The sequence below is a fragment of the Pan paniscus genome, chromosome 10 (genome assembly GCF_029289425.2).
Source record: "Pan paniscus chromosome 10, NHGRI_mPanPan1-v2.0_pri, whole genome shotgun sequence".
In the NCBI taxonomy this organism is placed as follows: domain Eukaryota; kingdom Metazoa; phylum Chordata; class Mammalia; order Primates; family Hominidae; genus Pan; species Pan paniscus.
Genome location: NC_073259.2, coordinates 37,106,954 through 37,124,840, shown reverse-complemented (window position 1 = coordinate 37,124,840; position 17,887 = coordinate 37,106,954). Strand labels below are relative to the sequence as shown.

At 57.8% G+C, this 17,887-nt stretch overlaps 2 protein-coding genes across 7 annotated transcripts; both read left to right on the top strand.

Moving 5' to 3' along the window:
* NXPH4 (neurexophilin 4) lies at positions 1-9,599 on the top strand. Its single transcript, XM_003824892.5, has 2 exons — positions 1-216; positions 8,034-9,599. Exons 1-2 carry the CDS (start codon positions 160-162, stop codon positions 8,901-8,903), a joined length of 927 nt encoding a protein of 308 aa, XP_003824940.1. The 5' UTR covers positions 1-159; the 3' UTR covers positions 8,904-9,599.
* A 2,822-nt stretch (positions 9,600-12,421) lies between these two features.
* Positions 12,422-17,874, top strand: SHMT2 (serine hydroxymethyltransferase 2). Of its 6 annotated transcripts, none has more exons than XM_003824872.6 (12): positions 12,422-12,963; positions 13,955-14,152; positions 14,633-14,712; positions 14,865-15,065; positions 15,364-15,445; positions 15,606-15,728; positions 15,855-15,994; positions 16,331-16,496; positions 16,714-16,813; positions 16,900-17,055; positions 17,154-17,261; positions 17,385-17,874. In XM_003824872.6, exons 1-12 carry the CDS (start codon positions 12,931-12,933, stop codon positions 17,510-17,512), a joined length of 1,515 nt encoding a protein of 504 aa, XP_003824920.1. In that variant the 5' UTR covers positions 12,422-12,930; the 3' UTR covers positions 17,513-17,874. The 6 variants fall into 6 exon arrangements, with proteins under 6 accessions (XP_003824920.1, XP_008976774.1, XP_003824925.1 ...); XM_003824874.5 differs by lacking the exon at positions 12,422-12,963 and adding an exon at positions 13,259-13,396; XM_008978526.3 differs by lacking the exon at positions 14,633-14,712 and having other exon boundaries at positions 12,807-12,963.
* Positions 17,875-17,887: the final 13 nt, after the last annotated feature.

The window sequence follows — 17,887 nt, the reverse complement described above, 5'->3', positions numbered from 1 at the left end:
CAGCGCCGGCTCCGCGCCTCGCGCCCAGTCCGCGGGCCGCGCCGCCGCTCCCGCCGCTCCCGCAGCCGCCCCGCCGCCCGCCCGGAGCCCCGCGTCCCTAGGCCTGGCTCCCGCCTGCCCGAGACCCGCCCGGCCTGCCCCGCTCAGCCGCCAGAGAAGATGCGGCTGCTCCCGGAATGGTTCCTCTTGCTCTTTGGCCCGTGGCTCCTTAGGAAGGTAAGAGTGGCAGGGCTGGGGCGCTAGCGCGGGCGCGGGGGTCCGGGACGCGAAGGTTCCAGTGTGCGAGGGGCTCCGTGCGCCCGCCCCGCCCCCAGCTCCGAGCGTCCCAACTTTGCGCGGCGCGGGGGAAGCGGACAGACAGACTGCCCGATTCAGGACGGGCACTCTCCTAGCGCAAGTTGGCTGAGGCTTGGAGAGGGTGCCGGGCGGAGGTCCCCCTTGCAGCCGACTTCAGGCGCGGCGGGGGAGGGGACGAAGCGCGACCCGCGAGTGCGCCAGACAGAGCGGGAGTGCGAGACAGACAGACAAGCCAGCAGGGTGTCAGCCTTGCCGTCTTTCCGCGCCAGTCTCGCTCGCCTGCCTCACTGTCTGTCTGTCCTTCCACCCCTCCACCCCCGCCTTCCCATTTCTCTTCTCTGCACTTGTCACCATGCCAGGTGGGCTCTGTGTCGGGAGCATCCATGGCCCGAGCACACACGCACACACGGACTCAGGCAGACACGGCTGAACTTGGCTACAGCCAGCCTCCCATCACATTTCCCACGGAGACACCATCTCCCCTGCACGACCTCACAGACACACCCCCCTCTCGTGCCCCACTGAAGGGGGAGGCTGTCTGGAAGGGGAGTCTCTCCTCCCATGCCCTCCCTGCCTCCAACCCCACTCCAAGGCCTCTTTCCCTGAGGCTCTCGGGCGAAGAGCCAGAGGCTAAGGGAACTCAGACTTGATCTGCCTCCTTCCTGACTTGGAGGCTTCAACCTGCGAACATGCTGTGCTCATATGTGCTGGGTGGAGGGCGTGGGTCACCGTGTGCACCTGTGTTCATGTGTCCAGGGAAGCCAGGCTTGGTCCAGTACTGGGGCCGAGGGTACATGTGTATACTGGTGTGGTGTGTGGTGTTGGCTTTGCATGAGTGAGTGTCAGTGCCTGCCTCACAGTGCAGCCATCTGCCTATGCCCCTGGTGTGTGCCCGCAATGGGGGGCCCAGGCCCCAGTCCCCCATTTTCCTTCTACCAGCCTCCCCTGCCTATGGCTTCCCTGTTTTCTGACCCCCAACTGTGACCTACCTAGTTTGGGGGCAGGCAGGTCATTCCCCAAACCCTCATTCTCTGTACCCTCAGCCCCTGTAGAGTCTAGAAGGGGTGTATTTCTTCCCCCAACACTTGGACCTCTGCCTGCTCAGCCAAATCACATTTGGCAAACTCCAGCAGGGCAGGGGCTGCCCCAGTGAAGCTAGCATTAGAGCTCCCTGGCCCTCCCAGCCCCACCTGGTGACCTTGAGGGGCTGGACGGTAGGCAGAGGAGCCCCTCCATGAAAACTGCTTCCACTAGCAGGAGCTTCTTAGGGACTTGCTGCCCAACTCTGTCCTTAGTGAACTGGAGGAGTTGGGGGGGTCTGTGCCCTACCACCCACCCACCCATGTGTGAAGGCCTGGGGTCAAGAGGTGGTAGGTATGGCATTCTCTTGCCCCTCCTTTCCACTTCCTCCCACCTCATCTCCACTCTCCCAGGCAAATAAACTCCCCTGTGGACAGATCTGGTTTAATTTCCTTTGCCCCCTGAGGGGGAATGAAACATCTGGTGGAGACTTGAGGGAGAGTGAGCGTGAGGATATGAGCAATGGGATCTATCTGAGTGTGTGTGTGTGAGCTGCAGCTGTGGGGCCTCCGTGTTGCAGTCAACGGGGAGAGTGGATCTGCTGGTTAGCCCAGCTTATGTGCATGTGAGAATGTGTTTACGTGTGTACACACTGCGGGTGTGTGAATATGTATAACTGCACGGGGAGGTGTGGGTATATGAGTGTTTGTGTGTCCAAATACCTGTGTGTGCTTCTGTGCACTTGTGAGTGTGGCGTATGCACATGTATACCCCGGGGTTTCTGGTGCATCTGTGTGCTGGGGCCCATGTGTTGTCTGTATGAGTCTCTGGGGTTTGTGAGTGTGTTTCTGTGTGCTTGTGATTGTGAGTGCATTTGAGTGTGCTATGAGATTGTGAGCCTCAGGATGTGTTTATGTATCTGAGTGTGGCTTATGTGTGTGGGTGCTCAGGGGTGTCTTGGTGCCAGCACTGGGAGTGGGCAAAAGGTGAGGCTGATCCTGGGTAAGAGGTGGCTAGGGGACAGTTTACAGGGCAACTCTTTGACAACCCTAACCATGAACGGCTGACACCTCTGCCTCTCCCGTCCTGCTTGCTCACCCTCCTCCAGGTTTCTCTCCCTTCCTCCTCACTCCAGGCTTCCCATTTCTCAGAGCCTGGGACTCCTGGCTTCCACTGCCTCTGGCGTTCTGGCCTCTCAGCCAGGGATTCTTGAGGATCTTTCTCATACAGTCTCTGACTCCTTTCCCTCTCTCTCTGTCTCCCCGACCCCTTGCCAAAGCAGCTGCCTACTGGGAGAAGCAGCAGGCGATCAATAGTCACTAATCACTAATCACTAATTACTAATTAGCTGGGGGAGGGCAGGGGCGGGGCCCTGTGGGACCTGCCAGCTCTATCCCGCCTCAGGAAAGGATTAGGTCTGATTCTCTTAGAGCTGGCTGGCCGAAGCCCCTCAGCCAGCTACCCCTTCCTGCCTCCACACCCTCCTCTAGCCCCCCAGCTAATCTCTGCCTGGGCCACTTAGGCACGCACAGCCTGGGCTAGGGCCCAGAGCTGCTGGCGGGGATTTGGGGGTAATCAGGGGCCGCAGCTGGGCCAGGGGGACAGGGGAGGGCCTGCTGTGACAGCTCCCTTGGGCCACAGCCTGCAGTGGAAGCCTCACATTCCTAATAGGAGGGGCTTGCGTCAGAAAGGAGAATTTAGAGTGTCAGGGTTGGGATGGGTAGAGGAGCTGGAGACCCAGGAGCGGGGTGACTGGCAAAGAGGTGAGGTAATAAGGACAGAAGCGAGGCAAAGAGGGGTCAGGGACGAGGTAATTGGAGAGAGACAACACAAACGTCTAAAGAAAACAGGTAAGTGGGGGGACCTCACAGGGGTCAGAGATGGAGTAATTGGCAAGGAGATGGGGAACTTTGGACCTAGCCCTGCAACTCAAGATGTGTGGGATCCGTGAGGGACAGGGCAACAGAGAGGGGGCAGGGTCATAGGAGAGGGTCCCAGGGCTCAGGCGCAGGAGGAGTCGCAGGGCGTGGGGTGGGAAGCAGCTGCCCAGTGGGGATGGGGAGCAGGGAGCGCTGCCTTGAGCGCTGGAAATTGGCGCGGCTCCCCCTCTCCCCCGCCTGCCCCTCCTCCACCTCCACCCCGCCCACTCCCCCTCCGGCTCCGGCTTCGGGAAATTACATCCCCGTTCCGCGGCTCCCCCCAACCCCCACCGCGCCCCGGAGCCGGCGCCTTTATAGGCACATTTATTGCAATAATAAAGTGAGGCGCGGGGCGGGGGGCGGGGGGGCAGTCGTTCCCGCGGGGACCGCGCTGGCTCTAGGAAGCAGGGAAATAAAATAAAATAAAATAAAATCAAAATTCAGATAACGGTGAGCCTTGAGCGGCAGGCCAAGAGAAGGCAGGCAGGCAGGGGTAGAGGGAGGGGGCGTCCAGCCCAAGGGCAGAGCCTACCCCACCCCACCAGCGGTCCCCGCCCCCTCATGCAGTGGTAGGGTCTGGAAAGAGGTGTCTTCGCTTCAACCTGCCTGGCCCCCTCCCACAGCCTGATCCTGCCTGGTCTTTGCCTTGCCCTCTGGCTCCTCTCCCATACCTGTCCTCAGCCCCTGTCTCTGTCCCCGTCTCCTGTGTCTTCCCTTGTCCCCCATTTCCCATTCCAGTCTCCCTTTGAGTCTTCCATCCCCATCTCCTGGGTCTCTGCATCCATCACTGTTTCTGCCCAGTAACCATCCCCATCCCCCATCTCTGTTTTGCCCTACCCTGACCCCATCCCTGCCTGTCCCCTGTGCTTATCCCTCATCCACCATTCCTGTCCCCATGCTGCTTCCTGGACTGTTCTGTAGCCCATCTTCATTCCTCTGGTCCTTACCCCATCCACATCTCTGTCTCTGCCCCACGCCTGGCCACCATTTCTATTCTGCTTCTCATCCCTGTCCCCAGGCCTATCCTTATTGTATCCTCATCCCTGTACTCTATATCTGTGCCTGCCAGTCCCCAATCCCAGTCCCCCTCCCTCTCTGTCTCAGTCCTCACCCCAGGCTGTCCTGTCCACCCCACCTCTCTCCTCACCCACATCTCTATCCCTCATTCCCAGCCAGACTCCACCGGCCCCTACTGCGGCACCCCTGCCTCTTTCTAGGTGCAGGGGCTCAGGATGCTCTTTTCTCCCCTTCCCCAGCCCAGGCCTGGACTGTCCCTTCCCTCGGCCAGATCCTGGGAGCACCCTGCCTGACCCAGGTGGTAGGGGAGAAGCAACGGGCCAGCCTGGAGGCCCAGGGGAGGTGCACCCTGCAATGCGGCTGGGGGGCTGACAGCCTGATCCTCCCCCAATCCCAGCAGTGTCATCCCCAAAGAGCCACTCCTCGAAGTGGAGTTTGTTGCCCCCAACAGCAGGAGGCCACCTCAACTCCCTGCAGGTGCGTGGGCCCACTGCCTCGGGGGTAAAGCCCTCCTGGTGCAGCTCTCCCCGCTCTCCGAATGGGCCTGAAGGAGCCTGCTGAACCCCCCAGCTGCTGCGCACCTCCGCCCCGCCCCCGCGCCGACAGCAGCGCTAGCCTCTCCCCTCCGCAAATGTCACCGCGCCCAATTAGCTTAATTAAGCCAGCTCTGGAGCAAGGGGGACCCCTCCTCGGACAACATCCTGCTCCCACCCTCAGCCATGGAGGTGGGCGACAAGAGCTCTGGGCAGAGGAGCTCCTTACCACCTGCCTTCCCAACTCCCCCACCTCCCCCCATGTTGCTGGAGACAGACAACCTGAAGGACAGCAGAAGAGAACCACAGACAGAGGGAGAAAATCAGAATCATGGGAGGAGGAAATTTGCGACAGAGACAGTGAGAAAAGAGACTGAGAGACAAGAGACTGAGAGAATGGGGAGGGAGAGATGGAAAAACAGCACAAGAGAGGGAGAGAGAGCACGAGCAATCAAGGGAGCCAGAGGGAGGATCTTATTTTATTTTATTCCATGTTCCCATTTCTCGGCTCGTTTCCTCACAGACTCTCACCCCTCCCTGTCTGAACTCCCCTACAAGGTCGCTTCAGCCGTGCCTCCCCAACTCTTCCTTTTTATCTTGGCTGTCTACAGTAGTGGGTGGGGGCGGGACTGCCCAAAGCCAGGAGATTCGCCAGGATCACAGAAGCACAGACAGCACTTTGTCTGAGATCAGAGATGGGGGTGACACCCTGGAACCTCTCCTTACCCTGCTGAACCTCCTCCCCTCCCCCTGCCCCTCACTTCTACCCTCTGCCCCTGTCTGGTAGAAGTCACTGGCCTGAATCACCCCAGCCAGGTTCTGACTGGGTACAAGACATAGGGGTGCTCTGGTCTGCTGGGAGGAGATGGCTTGGAGGCATTTGGGGTCATAACATCTGATGGCATGGGGATAGGGGGGACCTGGATGACTGGGCTTCTGGAAAGAACAGCGGTTGGGTGAGATTAGGGACCAGAGTTCAAATGGCCCACCCTTCATCTTTCCCAGGAAACCTAACCTCCCTCCCCCAATGCCCTCTCTCAGATTCAGGCCCTGCCCTCTCCAAGCCCACTTCTGGGGCCTCTTCTCCCTCCCACTGTACCCTGGGACCCCTCCCTCCACCCTCTTTCAGGCCCACCCTCCAGGTGTTAGCTGCTGGCTTAAGCCTGTCTGTGGGAGTCAATCATTCTTGCTGCCCCCGCCCCCTCACCTGGGCTGAGAGGAGGGATGGATGGGAGGGGGAATGAGAGGGGCGATAAATATGTATGACGAGCGGGTGGTGGCAGCATTAATAACCCGGGATCGCAGCGCGGCGGGGACGGGGACCAGGCGGTGGAGATTCTAGCCCAGCAGCTTGGCTCTGCTGTTCCTGTCCCCAGTGACACTGTGTGTGTACACATGGGTGTGGGCAAACAGAGGGGGGCACCCAGGCTTCCTGGCCTCCTTACCTACCCACAGCACAGCCTGCGGGCCAGTGTAGGACACCTCCCCAGAGACCACTCAGATACAATTGACATGCATGTATGTCACCCCCATTGGAACACAGCAAGACCACACTTGTTCTATGACTACGGATACACCCCCTTTAGAAAGAGCTTGACACTTGGGCAGAGGATGACAGGGGCTCACACAGGAAAGGTGACACCTCCAGACAACCACATATAGCTACCCTCAGACCGCTATACACAGCCATATAGCCAACCCAGACACGTAACCACACCAGTCACACAGACACCACTCCACAAATTGACACACACACCCAGCCAATCCAGGCACATACACACAGTCACCGATTTACACAACAGACATGCAGCCACGACAAGCAGCCACACACACACAGGCTCCTCAGACTCATAACCATGGGCATCCAGATACACACCCACACAGCCACCACAGCCACACACACATGTACCGGCCACACACACACAACCATTTGGAGCTAACAGAGACACCAGAACCCCAGGCTGACACACATGGCACTGCCTCCCCCCATGGGACCTGTGCACAGTCAGGGCCACAGCACGCGGCGGTGGTGGCTAGCTCAGGCTGACACACTCTGACATGCAGCTCCTCTCTCGCCTGCTCCCCTCGCTGGAGCAGCATCTCCATATTTCTTCCTCTTGCTTCCTGTCTCCTTCACTCCTGGCCACCCCCACTCACCCCTACCCCCAGATAATTGATGGCCCGGGCCTGGCCCGGCCGCTCCTGCCTCTCGATCCATCTTGTCCTCGAGCCCATGCTGTCTCCAAGATCGGTGGCCACCTGAGACACATAGAACGGGTGGGAGCAGGAGGGGGCTCCTTAGCCCCCTTGGAGCCCAGGAAAAGAACAGCCAGGTGGCCTCCACCAGAGTGGAGCACTGAGGACTGGGAGGGATACCCAGGCTTTCCTCCTCTGCTCAACTGGTTCCCAGCACTCACTCCTTGCAGGCCAGTTGGGGCTGAGGCCCAGGTGGGGGCTCTGGTCTCTGAGGTCCTGGAGCCTCTTTCTTTTTCTTTTCCTTTTCTTTTTTTTCTGAGAGGGAGTCTCGCTCTGTCGCCCAGGCTGGAGTGCAATGGTGCGATCTAGGCTTACTGCAACCTCCACCTACCAGGTTCAAGTGATTCTTCCACCTCAGCCTCCCCAGTAGCTGGGACTACAGGCGCACCCCAGAACGCCCGCCTAATTTTAGTAGAGATTAGGTTTCTCCATGTTGGCCAGGCTGGTCTCGAACTGAACTCCTGACCTCAGGCAATCTGCCCACCTCAGCCCCCCAAAGTGCTGGGATTACAGGTGTGAGTCACCGCGTGTGCCGGGCGGGAGCCTCTTTCTTGATGCTGGATGTTAATGTGGTCACAGCGTCCCTGGCTCAGTTTGCTCAGAGTCCAGTCCCTCCCTGGCTCATTACTGGAACCAACCAGGTGCCGGGCCAGGAAAGATGAGCCAGGATCCAGAGCTCCACTCCCTACTCACCTTCACACTGGCTTTGGGTTTTTGGCCCTCATTGGAGCTCTGTGGGCCACATCAGGGTTCTTGACGTCATTTCACAGATGTACAAACTGAGGCCCAGATCCATGAAGTGACTGGGCCAAGACTACATAGCTTGAAAGGGCTGCAGTTCTCCTCCAAGGCACGCTCCCTGCCCCCTGCGGGACTGCGTGATTCCATTTGGTCTCCTAGCGGCTGTGGAAAGGGACTGGCGTCGATAGGGCTCTGGCAGGATGGCGGGGGACAACCCCAGCGTCTCTCTCTCCTCTTTCTTCGTGCACAGGCCGTCAGTGCCCAGATACCAGAGTCCGGAAGGCCGCAGTACCTGGGGCTGCGCCCCGCCGCGGCCGGAGCGGGTGCCCCCGGCCAGCAGCTCCCAGAGCCAAGGTCTTCGGACGGCCTAGGCGCGGGCCGCGCCTGGAGCTGGGCCTGGCCGACCAACCACACGGGGGCGCTGGCCCGGGCAGGGGCAGCCGGGGCGTTGCCCGCGCAGCGCACCAAGAGGAAGCCGTCCATCAAGGCGGCGCGCGCCAAAAAGATCTTCGGCTGGGGGGACTTCTACTTTCGGGTGCATACCCTCAAGTTTTCGCTGCTGGTGACCGGCAAGATCGTGGACCATGTGAACGGTACCTTCAGTGTGTATTTCCGCCACAACTCGTCCAGCCTGGGCAACCTCAGTGTCAGCATCGTGCCGCCCTCCAAGCGTGTCGAGTTCGGAGGAGTCTGGCTGCCCGGGCCTGTCCCCCACCCTCTGCAGTCTACGCTCGCCCTGGAGGGGGTGCTTCCTGGGCTGGGGCCCCCGCTGGGGATGGCAGCAGCAGCGGCGGGGCCGGGGCTTGGGGGCTCCCTCGGGGGCGCACTGGCGGGGCCGCTTGGGGGCGCGTTGGGAGTGCCTGGGGCCAAAGAGTCACGCGCTTTCAATTGCCACGTGGAGTATGAGAAGACAAACCGCGCGCGCAAGCACCGACCGTGCCTGTACGACCCATCGCAGGTGTGCTTCACCGAGCACACGCAGAGCCAGGCCGCCTGGCTCTGTGCCAAGCCCTTCAAAGTCATCTGTATCTTCGTCTCTTTCCTCAGCTTTGACTACAAACTGGTGCAGAAGGTGTGCCCTGACTATAACTTCCAGAGTGAGCACCCCTACTTCGGATAGCGCCCCTCCCCAGCCAGTCCTGAGCCTCCCGCCAAATCCCAGCCTCACTAGGTGGGACCCCCTTCCCAGTGTTCTGCCGCTCCTGTGGCCATGTCGCCCACTCCTTCCACTCTGGGGGCGGAGGGGAACGGCTTCTCGGGACCCTCAGCTAGCGTGGGTGCCCTTTTCCTTATGCGGAGTGCCCGCAAGGCTGGGGTAGCCCCCTCCAGTACACCCCAAAGTGAAAGGGATAAGAGTGCAGCCCCAGAACAGGCGGGGCTTGGAGGCGGTCCCAATGTCCCCTGGGTCCACAGTGGGTCCCCTTTTCACCCTTGGCGCTAGGCTGCGCACTCCCTTTCCCCGCAGCTTTAATAACTCCTGGCCTGGCACCCTCACCCCACCCTGACTTTCCCATCCCCCAGCGCTTGTCCTGCTTCACCCTACCCCGCCTAAGACTGTAAAGGCCTAAAAACCTCGGCCTGTCCTCCCACCATTCTGCCTGCCATATGCCTGTCCCCTTTTCCTCCAAACCTTATTAGGGTACCGGAAGCAGAACCCCTGGGCTGAGGCCCTGGCCCTGCCCCCGGCCCCTGCCCGCCCCCCTCCAGTCCAGGCAGTCCAGCTCCACCTGCCCTCTCCTGCTGCTTCCTCTCGGTGATATTTTTTCTACGCCAAAACAGACGGGAAAGGGAACAAAATAAAGTGAAATCCAATACACGCCTGTGTGAGACCTTTGTAGGGAATGGGGAGGTGGCGTGGGGCTTCTATGTGGTAGAGACCTGGCCAAGGCCTTCTCCCTCAGCGGCTCTTGGGGAAACCAAGACAAAGACTGACAGAGCTAGCACCTTGGAAGTCACCAAAGACCGGATCAAAGAGAGCTGAGGGTTACCCTCGGGGTAGGAGCCCCGCCTGAGGTTGGGATTCTCCTCCCTGAGGTGGGCGAAGGGAAGCTGCAGCAAGTGGGATGGAGATGAGACCTGAGTGGGGATCACCAGCGGACGATTTGGGGAAGGAGGTGTAAGACCTTGAATGGGATGGACAGGGACAGTGTAGGCAGAGCGCTGACAACCTGCTAAGCTCCACGGGGCCGGCGGGAGGTGGCAGGTTGGGAGGGAGGGGGAACGGTGTTCGCGGCATCTGGAGTCATCGATCTTCCTTTTCCTTCCTAATTTCGTGGGCGCTGAGTTTGCAGACGGAGGAGGTGGGGAGGGAGCTTTGGGATGAGGGGGTGGGGGAAGGGACCAGCGCAGGTTTGGAGGGCGGGGCCCGTGGCCGCTACTTGCCACTAGCAAACACAGCCCCCTTTAGCCAGCTGCCCACCCTCCCCCAACCCCTGCCTCCGGCTCCCTCCTGCAGCCGAGGCTGCTAATTTTATCCGCCCCCCGACCCTGGCCTGGGCGTTAATTGGCTGCGGCTTCATTAGCGGTTCTCCGCTCAGCCGCCCCCTCCCCTTGGGACCCCTGGCTGGAGGAGGGAGGGGGTGCGGTGCGGACAAGCTGAGGCACCGAGAAACTCCTCATCTTCGCCTTGAGTCCGGGGTCAGGGTGCCCACTGGGAGGGCAGTGTTCCCCAGGGGCTTGCCCACTGGCTCCAGCCTGAAACTGAGTCAGACACGGGGTCTGACCCAGCCATATCTGGGAGTGAAAAGTCAGTAAGCAGAAAATAAATATCTGCTGGCTGGCTGGCTGAATAACAGGGTCAACTGAAAAGAGGAGGGAGATCAGGAATGGTTCTGGATCCGAGATTGGCCAAAAGCAGAAGAACCCGGAAGTCTCCTAACACCAGGCTTATTGCTGGAAACACCTGAGAAGAGCTGAGCCTAGAGTGGCAGGGAAGGAGCTTCCGGCTAAGGGGAGATTTCTAAGGGCTGGTATGAGAACCAGGTGGGAACGGCTGGAATTAACAAATTCGCCCATCTGGGCCTTAGTTTCCCCACTTGTAAAGCTACAGTAAAATAGTGTGTGGTGGGGATTCTATGAGGCTTTTCCTGTGAACATGCTGCTGTGCTGGATAGTCCTCCCCTCTTCCTCTGCCTCCTCCTCTTCTTCCTCATACAGCTGGACATCTGACAGCAGAGTTAGGTGTGTCTTCCTGTCATTGCACTTGTCACACTTTGTTACCTGTTCACCTCTTGGTATCCTAGCAGCCAGTGAGCTCTTCATGTATCTCCAGGGCTATGGAATGCCTGGCATAGAGTAACATTGCTACATAAGACAATGATTCGCAAAACCACTGCTTAACAGGCTGGTCCAAGTGCAGTGATGTTTACTTGATCATAATCAGTTACATTATGATAATTGATCATAATCAGTTACAGGTTTCTTTGTTTCTTCTTCACTCCCACTGCTTCACTTGACTGGCCTTTAAAAAACAATTTTTTTGGCCTGGCGTGGTGGTTCACACCTGTAATCCCAGAACTTTGGGAGGCCAAGGCAGGCGGATCACCTGAGGTCAGGAGTTCAAGATCAGCCTGACCAACATGGTGAAACCCCGTCTCTACTAAAAAATATAAAAATTAACTGGACGTGGTGGTGGGCGCCTGTAATCCCAGCTACTCAGGAGGCTGAGGCAGGGAGAATTGTTTGAACCCAGAGGCAGAGGTTGCAGTGAGTGAAGATCATGCCACTGCACTCCAGCCTGGGTGACAGAATGAGACTCCGTCTCAAAAACAAAAAACAAAAAAAATTTTTTTTTGAAGACAGTCTTGCTCTCTTGCTCAGGCTGGAGTGCAGTGGCTTGATCATGGCTCACCTTGAACTCCTGGGCTCAAGTGACCCTCCTGCCTCAACCTTCCCAGTAGCTGAGACTGCATGCACATACCACCATGCCTAGGTAATTTTAAATTTTTCCTTTTGTAGAGATAGGGTCTCACTATGTTGACCAGGCTGGTTTAGAACTCCTGGCCTCAAGAGATCCTCCTGCCTTGGCCTCCCAAAGTGCTGGGATTACAGGCATGAGCCACCATGCCCAGCCAAAAACTTTTTTTTAATTAAAAAAAAAAAACTTGGCTTATCAGAATCACTGAGGAGAGGTTTAGTTGTGTGACAGCATAAGTGGGCAAATGTCTACTCTTTGAGATCCATTGAATTAGAACCTCTGAAGGCAGACCCCACACTCATATTTATATCATATTTTCTAACCCATTCTGATGCTGAGGTTTGGGAACCTACTCCTGGAGGGGTTGATGAATCCCATTCCCAAGGGTTTCTTCCGGATGAAGTCAGGCTAAAAGGAAGATCCCTTCCAGTCTCAAAGATCTATAGCCCTGGGGAAAAAAGGAGAGCCCACCGACTCCTGGGACATCAAGAGGTGGACAGGTAACAAAATGCGACAAGTGAATAACAGGAGGGGTGCCTTCCTCTGCTCCCAGATGTCTGAGGAGAAAGAGGAGATGCCATGTAGGAGGCAGGTCTGTGGGTCAGAGGAAGAGGGGAGGACAATCTGTCACAGCGCATGTTCACAGGAAAAGCCTCATTGAATCCTCACCACACAGTATTTTCTTGTGGCTTTACCAGGGAGGAAACTGAAGCCCACATAGGCTAATGCACTAGTCCCAGAGCCGGAACTTGAATTCAGGTCTCCGACCCTTCTAAACCATGGTGCTTTCCAGTGTTCCATAGCTCTTTATCTTGTGTGGGGGTCTAGATCTCCTGGAGTCTAATAATGCTAGCTAGATATTCAGTAGGCACCCTATAAACGTTTGTCTTGACAACAAGCAGAGAGAAAACCCTGAAAAGCTTCAGGACAGTAAGGAGAGGGGGCGGCACTGGACCTCTGTTTTTGTTTTTTGTTTTTTTCCCCCCAGGCAAGGGCCTCTAACCCTGGGGCTACAGACGGGAATCGTAAAGAAAAAAGCGGTGAGTGGGCGAACTACAATTCCCAAAAGGCCACAAAGGGGCCACCACTACGCATGCGTAGATCCCTCCCGTTAGCTTTGGCGTCTCAGCGCGCTCTTCTCGCGCATGCGTTCTCCGAACGGTCTTCTTCCGACAGCTTGCTGCCCTAGACCAGAGTTGGTGGCTGGACCTCCTGCGACTTCCGAGTTGCGATGCTGTACTTCTCTTTGTTTCGGGCGGCTCGGGTAAGAATGGGGCTCCAGACGCTGGGTAATCAGTGGAAAGGAAGCTCTTCTCCTACCTTAGTTCCTAGTCACAAACTCTGGGGTTCTCTTGGCTTTTCCATGCACGTGGATTGGGGCCTCAGGGAGCGGACGTGTAACTGGGGAATCCCCAAGACCCCTGGGCGCGCGTGGAGTTAACTGCGAGCCTGTCCTCATTCTGGCGATCAGACGCCCCAGGGCCTCGTGACCGCCCATTTCACGTGGCATTAGGGGAGAGGACAGCCCCGGATGCCCCGCGGACCCGGTGCTGGCAAATGAGCGGAGTTTTCGGCCTGGTCTCACAAGCTGAGCCTTTCCGGCCAGCTCTGAGCCCTGCAGATGATGCAACCGAGCTTCACTGCTTGCATCAGGCAGGGGTCCCGGCGGCAGTGAGGGCTGGAAGGAGGTGGAACGGGTAGGGGGCTAAGTAAGGGGAAAGGGTATTGGCTTACTCTCGGGCAGATCCCCACCCCCACCACTCCCACACAGCTCTTCCTCAGGGACTGCTAAAGGTCTACCCTCCCACCTGCATTGCTCTACAATCTGTGGCCTCAGCCCTTGCCAACTCTGCCTCTTCCCCCGCTGACTGGGGTATCAGTTTATGGTGCCCTGCAGGAAGACCCTCTTGTTCCTGTCGGTGGGAAGGTTCTGGAATCTCAGTTGCCCTCTCTGGAGTTGGGGAGACACAGGCTTTTGGACGACAAGCTTTGCAGAGTGGTTCATGGAGTGAGGTGGTGGGAGATTTCTGAGGTGCGGTGCAGTGAATGGAGCAAATCAGAACCACCCCCTGGACGTTGATCTCAAGCTTGGCTCCAGAACTGGCTTTTGAAGGTGGAGGTGGGGGTAGTGAGAACTGAAACAGGCTGGCTGGACAACTGGCAGCTCGGTGTGGCCTTAGAAGCATGAGTGAGGGTGGCCGGGAGACGATTTGTCTGGACTGTTGTGATTTCACCCTGACTTTTCCTGCCTCCAGCCTCTGCAGAGATGTGGGCAGCTGGTCAGGATGGCCATTCGGGCTCAGCACAGCAACGCAGCCCAGACTCAGACTGGGGAAGCAAACAGGGGCTGGACAGGCCAGGAGAGCCTGTCGGACAGTGATCCTGAGATGTGGGAGTTGCTGCAGAGGGAGAAGGACAGGCAGTGTCGTGGCCTGGAGCTCATTGCCTCAGAGGTGGGACCTGGGGAGATGGGCAGGGGTTGGGCCACCATGGGTACAGGAAGTAACAAAGTTATCTTAACTGATATTTCTCCAAAACCCCCTTTCACACTCAGGACCTTTCTTTGGGCTTTATCTTCCTTTCTTATCTCCCTCAAGCAAAGGCAGTGCAAGTCCAGTTTATGGGGTTGGGACATTTAGGGAGCCTCCAGGGTCCCTACAGTTTCATCTGATCCCTTCCTTCCTTCCTCCTATGAGGAAGGAGGAGCCTAGAAGCACAAGTTTGAGTGGGTAGGTGGCATTGAGGGGCCACTGCTCATGGCAGATGGGTTTCTGAGAATGCTGCCTCTGGCTTTGCCCCAGGCCTGGTGCTGAGTGAATGGAGCTTTCTGCAGGGAGTACTCCCGCTTTCAGCTCTGGCTCTGGCAGGGAGGGACTGTGGGAGTCCAGGGGAAGGGGCTCAATACCTTCTGACATTGCCCCCCACCACCCCAGAACTTCTGCAGCCGAGCTGCGCTGGAGGCCCTGGGGTCCTGTCTGAACAACAAGTACTCGGAGGGTTATCCTGGCAAGAGGTGAGGGCTGGAGGGCAGTGTCAGGGATGGTGCTCCCAGTGGGGGAACCCACCTGTACCTTCCCAGTGTTCATTGAGGAGTGAACTTCCCAGTCCTTTGCTGATGGTTGAGAGTCCTTTCTCTGTGCCCTCATTACCCCTCTCCCACGGCAGATACTATGGGGGAGCAGAGGTGGTGGATGAAATTGAGCTTCTGTGCCAGCACCGGGCCTTGGAAGCCTTTGACCTGGATCCTGCACAGTGGGGAGTCAATGTCCAGCCCTACTCTGGGTCCCCAGCCAACCTGGCCGTCTACACAGCCCTTCTGCAACCTCACGACCGGATCATGGGGCTGGACCTGCCCGATGGGGGCCAGTGAGTATGGATGGGCTGGCTGATGGTCTTGGCGGGCAGGATTGGTGTGGGAAAGGAGTTATTTATTGAATACCTACTGTGGACCATACAGATGGAACAGGCCTTGCCCTGTCCTGCATGTCACAGTGGATGAGGAAGATAAGATCCCAGTTATAGTGCCTACCACAGAGTGGACAGAGCAGTGAGGCAGTGTGTCCTAGGACTGGTGTTCTGGGGACAGAGAACTGTGGAGTTGAAGGGAGTGGTTAAGTCTGAGGGTCCTTCCACCCAGGCCTTCTTACTTCCTCTCACTTCGCAGTCTCACCCACGGCTACATGTCTGACGTCAAGCGGATATCAGCCACGTCCATCTTCTTCGAGTCTATGCCCTATAAGCTCAACGTGAGTGCTCTAGGGTGTGGGGAGGGGCTCTTGGCCCTGGTTGTGGTCCTCCCCTGGAGAAGCTGAGGGACTGGAGCGCTGGGCCATCCTTAGGGTTAAGGAGGAGAGTGAGCTGCCCTGCTTCCTTCTCAGGGCTTTAGCTGTTTGTGTGTCTGTCCAGCCCAAAACTGGCCTCATTGACTATGACCAGCTGGCACTGACTGCTCGACTTTTCCGGCCACGGCTCATCATAGCTGGCACCAGCGCCTATGCTCGCCTCATTGACTACGCCCGCATGAGAGAGGTTGGTGGGGGGCTGGAGACTGGGCACCTCCCCAGGGGGTGGTGAGGAGGTGTAGGAGGAGGGCAGCCTTGGGCAGGCCTCTCCGGGCCCTCCCCAGGCTGAGGCCTTGCCTCTGTACCTGCCCAGGTGTGTGATGAAGTCAAAGCACACCTGCTGGCAGACATGGCCCACATCAGTGGCCTGGTGGCTGCCAAGGTGATTCCCTCGCCTTTCAAGCACGCGGACATCGTCACCACCACTACTCACAAGACTCTTCGAGGGGCCAGGTCAGGCTCCCTGAGGTCGGGCCTTGCCTTTCCCTGCCTTCAGGCCTATTCCTGGGGCACTGTTGGCCTGGACCTGAGAGGAATTCATTCCCACCTGCAGCCCTTAAGACTCCTGCCCAGTCTGTGACAGTTCTCCTTCTCTTGCCCATGGTGGCCATGCCCTGGCAGGGGATTTGTGGATGGGATTGAGGGGCTGATTCCCTCTACCACTGGAATCCAGTGTACCAAGCCCACGTGAGGTGTGCCCTTGGGGCCCAGGTCCGCCAGCTTCCTCTGCCTTCTCTGTCCCTTGTCCTTCTTTTCAGCTTAGACTCTGACCATCCACCTCTCACACAGGTCAGGGCTCATCTTCTACCGGAAAGGGGTGAAGGCTGTGGACCCCAAGACTGGCCGGGAGATCCCTTACACATTTGAGGACCGAATCAACTTTGCCGTGTTCCCATCCCTACAGGGGGGCCCCCACAATCATGCCATTGCTGCAGTAGCTGTGGCCCTAAAGCAGGTTGGGGATCCTGTCTTTGTAGGGTGTAGGGGGGCAATGGCCTGGAGGCTTAGACCCTGCACCTTGCTAACTGATGCTGGGGCTGATGGAAGGGAAATGCCAGGATGGAAGGGGTCAAGGCTGGGGTCACAGAGCTATGCTGAGGGTGCAGGGCCAGAGGGTAGTGCAGGGCTTGGGTCCAGGCCTAGGGTCACAGCTGCTACTGTCTCATCTCCAGGCCTGCACCCCCATGTTCCGGGAGTACTCCCTGCAGGTTCTGAAGAATGCTCGGGCCATGGCAGATGCCCTGCTAGAGCGAGGCTACTCACTGGTATCAGGTAAGCCAGCAGGTGATGGGTGAGGGCCTCTGTAGCTTCAGGCAGAGGCCCAGGACTCACCACTCCCCATTTCTTACCCACCTTAGGTGGTACTGACAACCACCTGGTGCTGGTGGACCTGCGGCCCAAGGGCCTGGATGGAGCTCGGGCTGAGCGGGTGCTAGAGCTTGTATCCATCACTGCCAACAAGAACACCTGTCCTGGAGACCGAAGTGCCATCACACCGGGCGGCCTGCGGCTTGGTGAGACCTGGGGTTTGAGGAGGGAAGGGGCTCCCATGCTGGATGACTGCCAGGTGACCTTGGGCTATGCTCATCCCTCCCCTTGTGCCTCGTTCCAGGGGCCCCAGCCTTAACTTCTCGACAGTTCCGTGAGGATGACTTCCGGAGAGTTGTGGACTTTATAGATGAAGGGGTCAACATTGGCTTAGAGGTGAAGAGCAAGACTGGTGAGTGAGCAAGAAGGAGCCCCGGGCCAGCCAGTTCCCACTCACTGTCTGCTCCCTCCCCCAGCTGATCTCACTGCCTTCCCTAGAGCTCTGACCACTTGTTTCCTCACCCTCTCTCTCTAGCCAAGCTCCAGGATTTCAAATCCTTCCTGCTTAAGGACTCAGAAACAAGTCAGCGTCTGGCCAACCTCAGGCAACGGGTGGAGCAGTTTGCCAGGGCCTTCCCCATGCCTGGTTTTGATGAGCATTGAAGGCACCTGGGAAATGAGGCCCACAGACTCAAAGTTACTCTCCTTCCCCCTACCTGGGCCAGTGAAATAGAAAGCCTTTCTATTTTTTGGTGCGGGAGGGAAGACCTCTCACTTAGGGCAAGAGCCAGGTATAGTCTCCCTTCCCAGAATTTGTAACTGAGATCTTTTCTTTTTCCTTTTTTTGGTAACAAGACTTAGAAGGAGGGCCCAGGCACTTTCTGTTTGAACCCCTGTCATGATCACAGTATCAGAGACGTGTCCTCTTTCTTGGGGAAGTTGAGGAGTGCCCTTCAGAGCCAGTAGCAGGCAGGGGTGGGTAGGCACCCTCCTTCCTGTTTTTATCTAATAAAATGCTAACCTGCCCTGAGTTTCCAT

What these genes read in the sequence shown, in the direction of transcription:
- NXPH4 (XM_003824892.5), top strand. Translation starts at nt 160, where the DNA reads ATGCGGCTGCTCCCGGAATGGTTCCTCTTGCTCTTTGGCCCGTGGCTC. An exon ending in GCCCGTGGCTCCTTAGGAAG is followed by an intron (nt 217 to 8,033) that starts GTAAGAGTGGCA and finishes CTTCGTGCACAG; the next exon opens with GCCGTCAGTGCCCAGATACC.
- SHMT2 (XM_003824877.7), top strand. Translation starts at nt 13,257, where the DNA reads ATGAGCGGAGTTTTCGGCCTGGTCTCACAAGCTGAGCCTTTCCGGCCA. An exon ending in ACTACGCCCGCATGAGAGAG is followed by an intron (nt 15,729 to 15,854) that starts GTTGGTGGGGGG and finishes GTACCTGCCCAG; the next exon opens with GTGTGTGATGAAGTCAAAGC. An exon ending in AGGCTACTCACTGGTATCAG is followed by an intron (nt 16,814 to 16,899) that starts GTAAGCCAGCAG and finishes TACCCACCTTAG; the next exon opens with GTGGTACTGACAACCACCTG.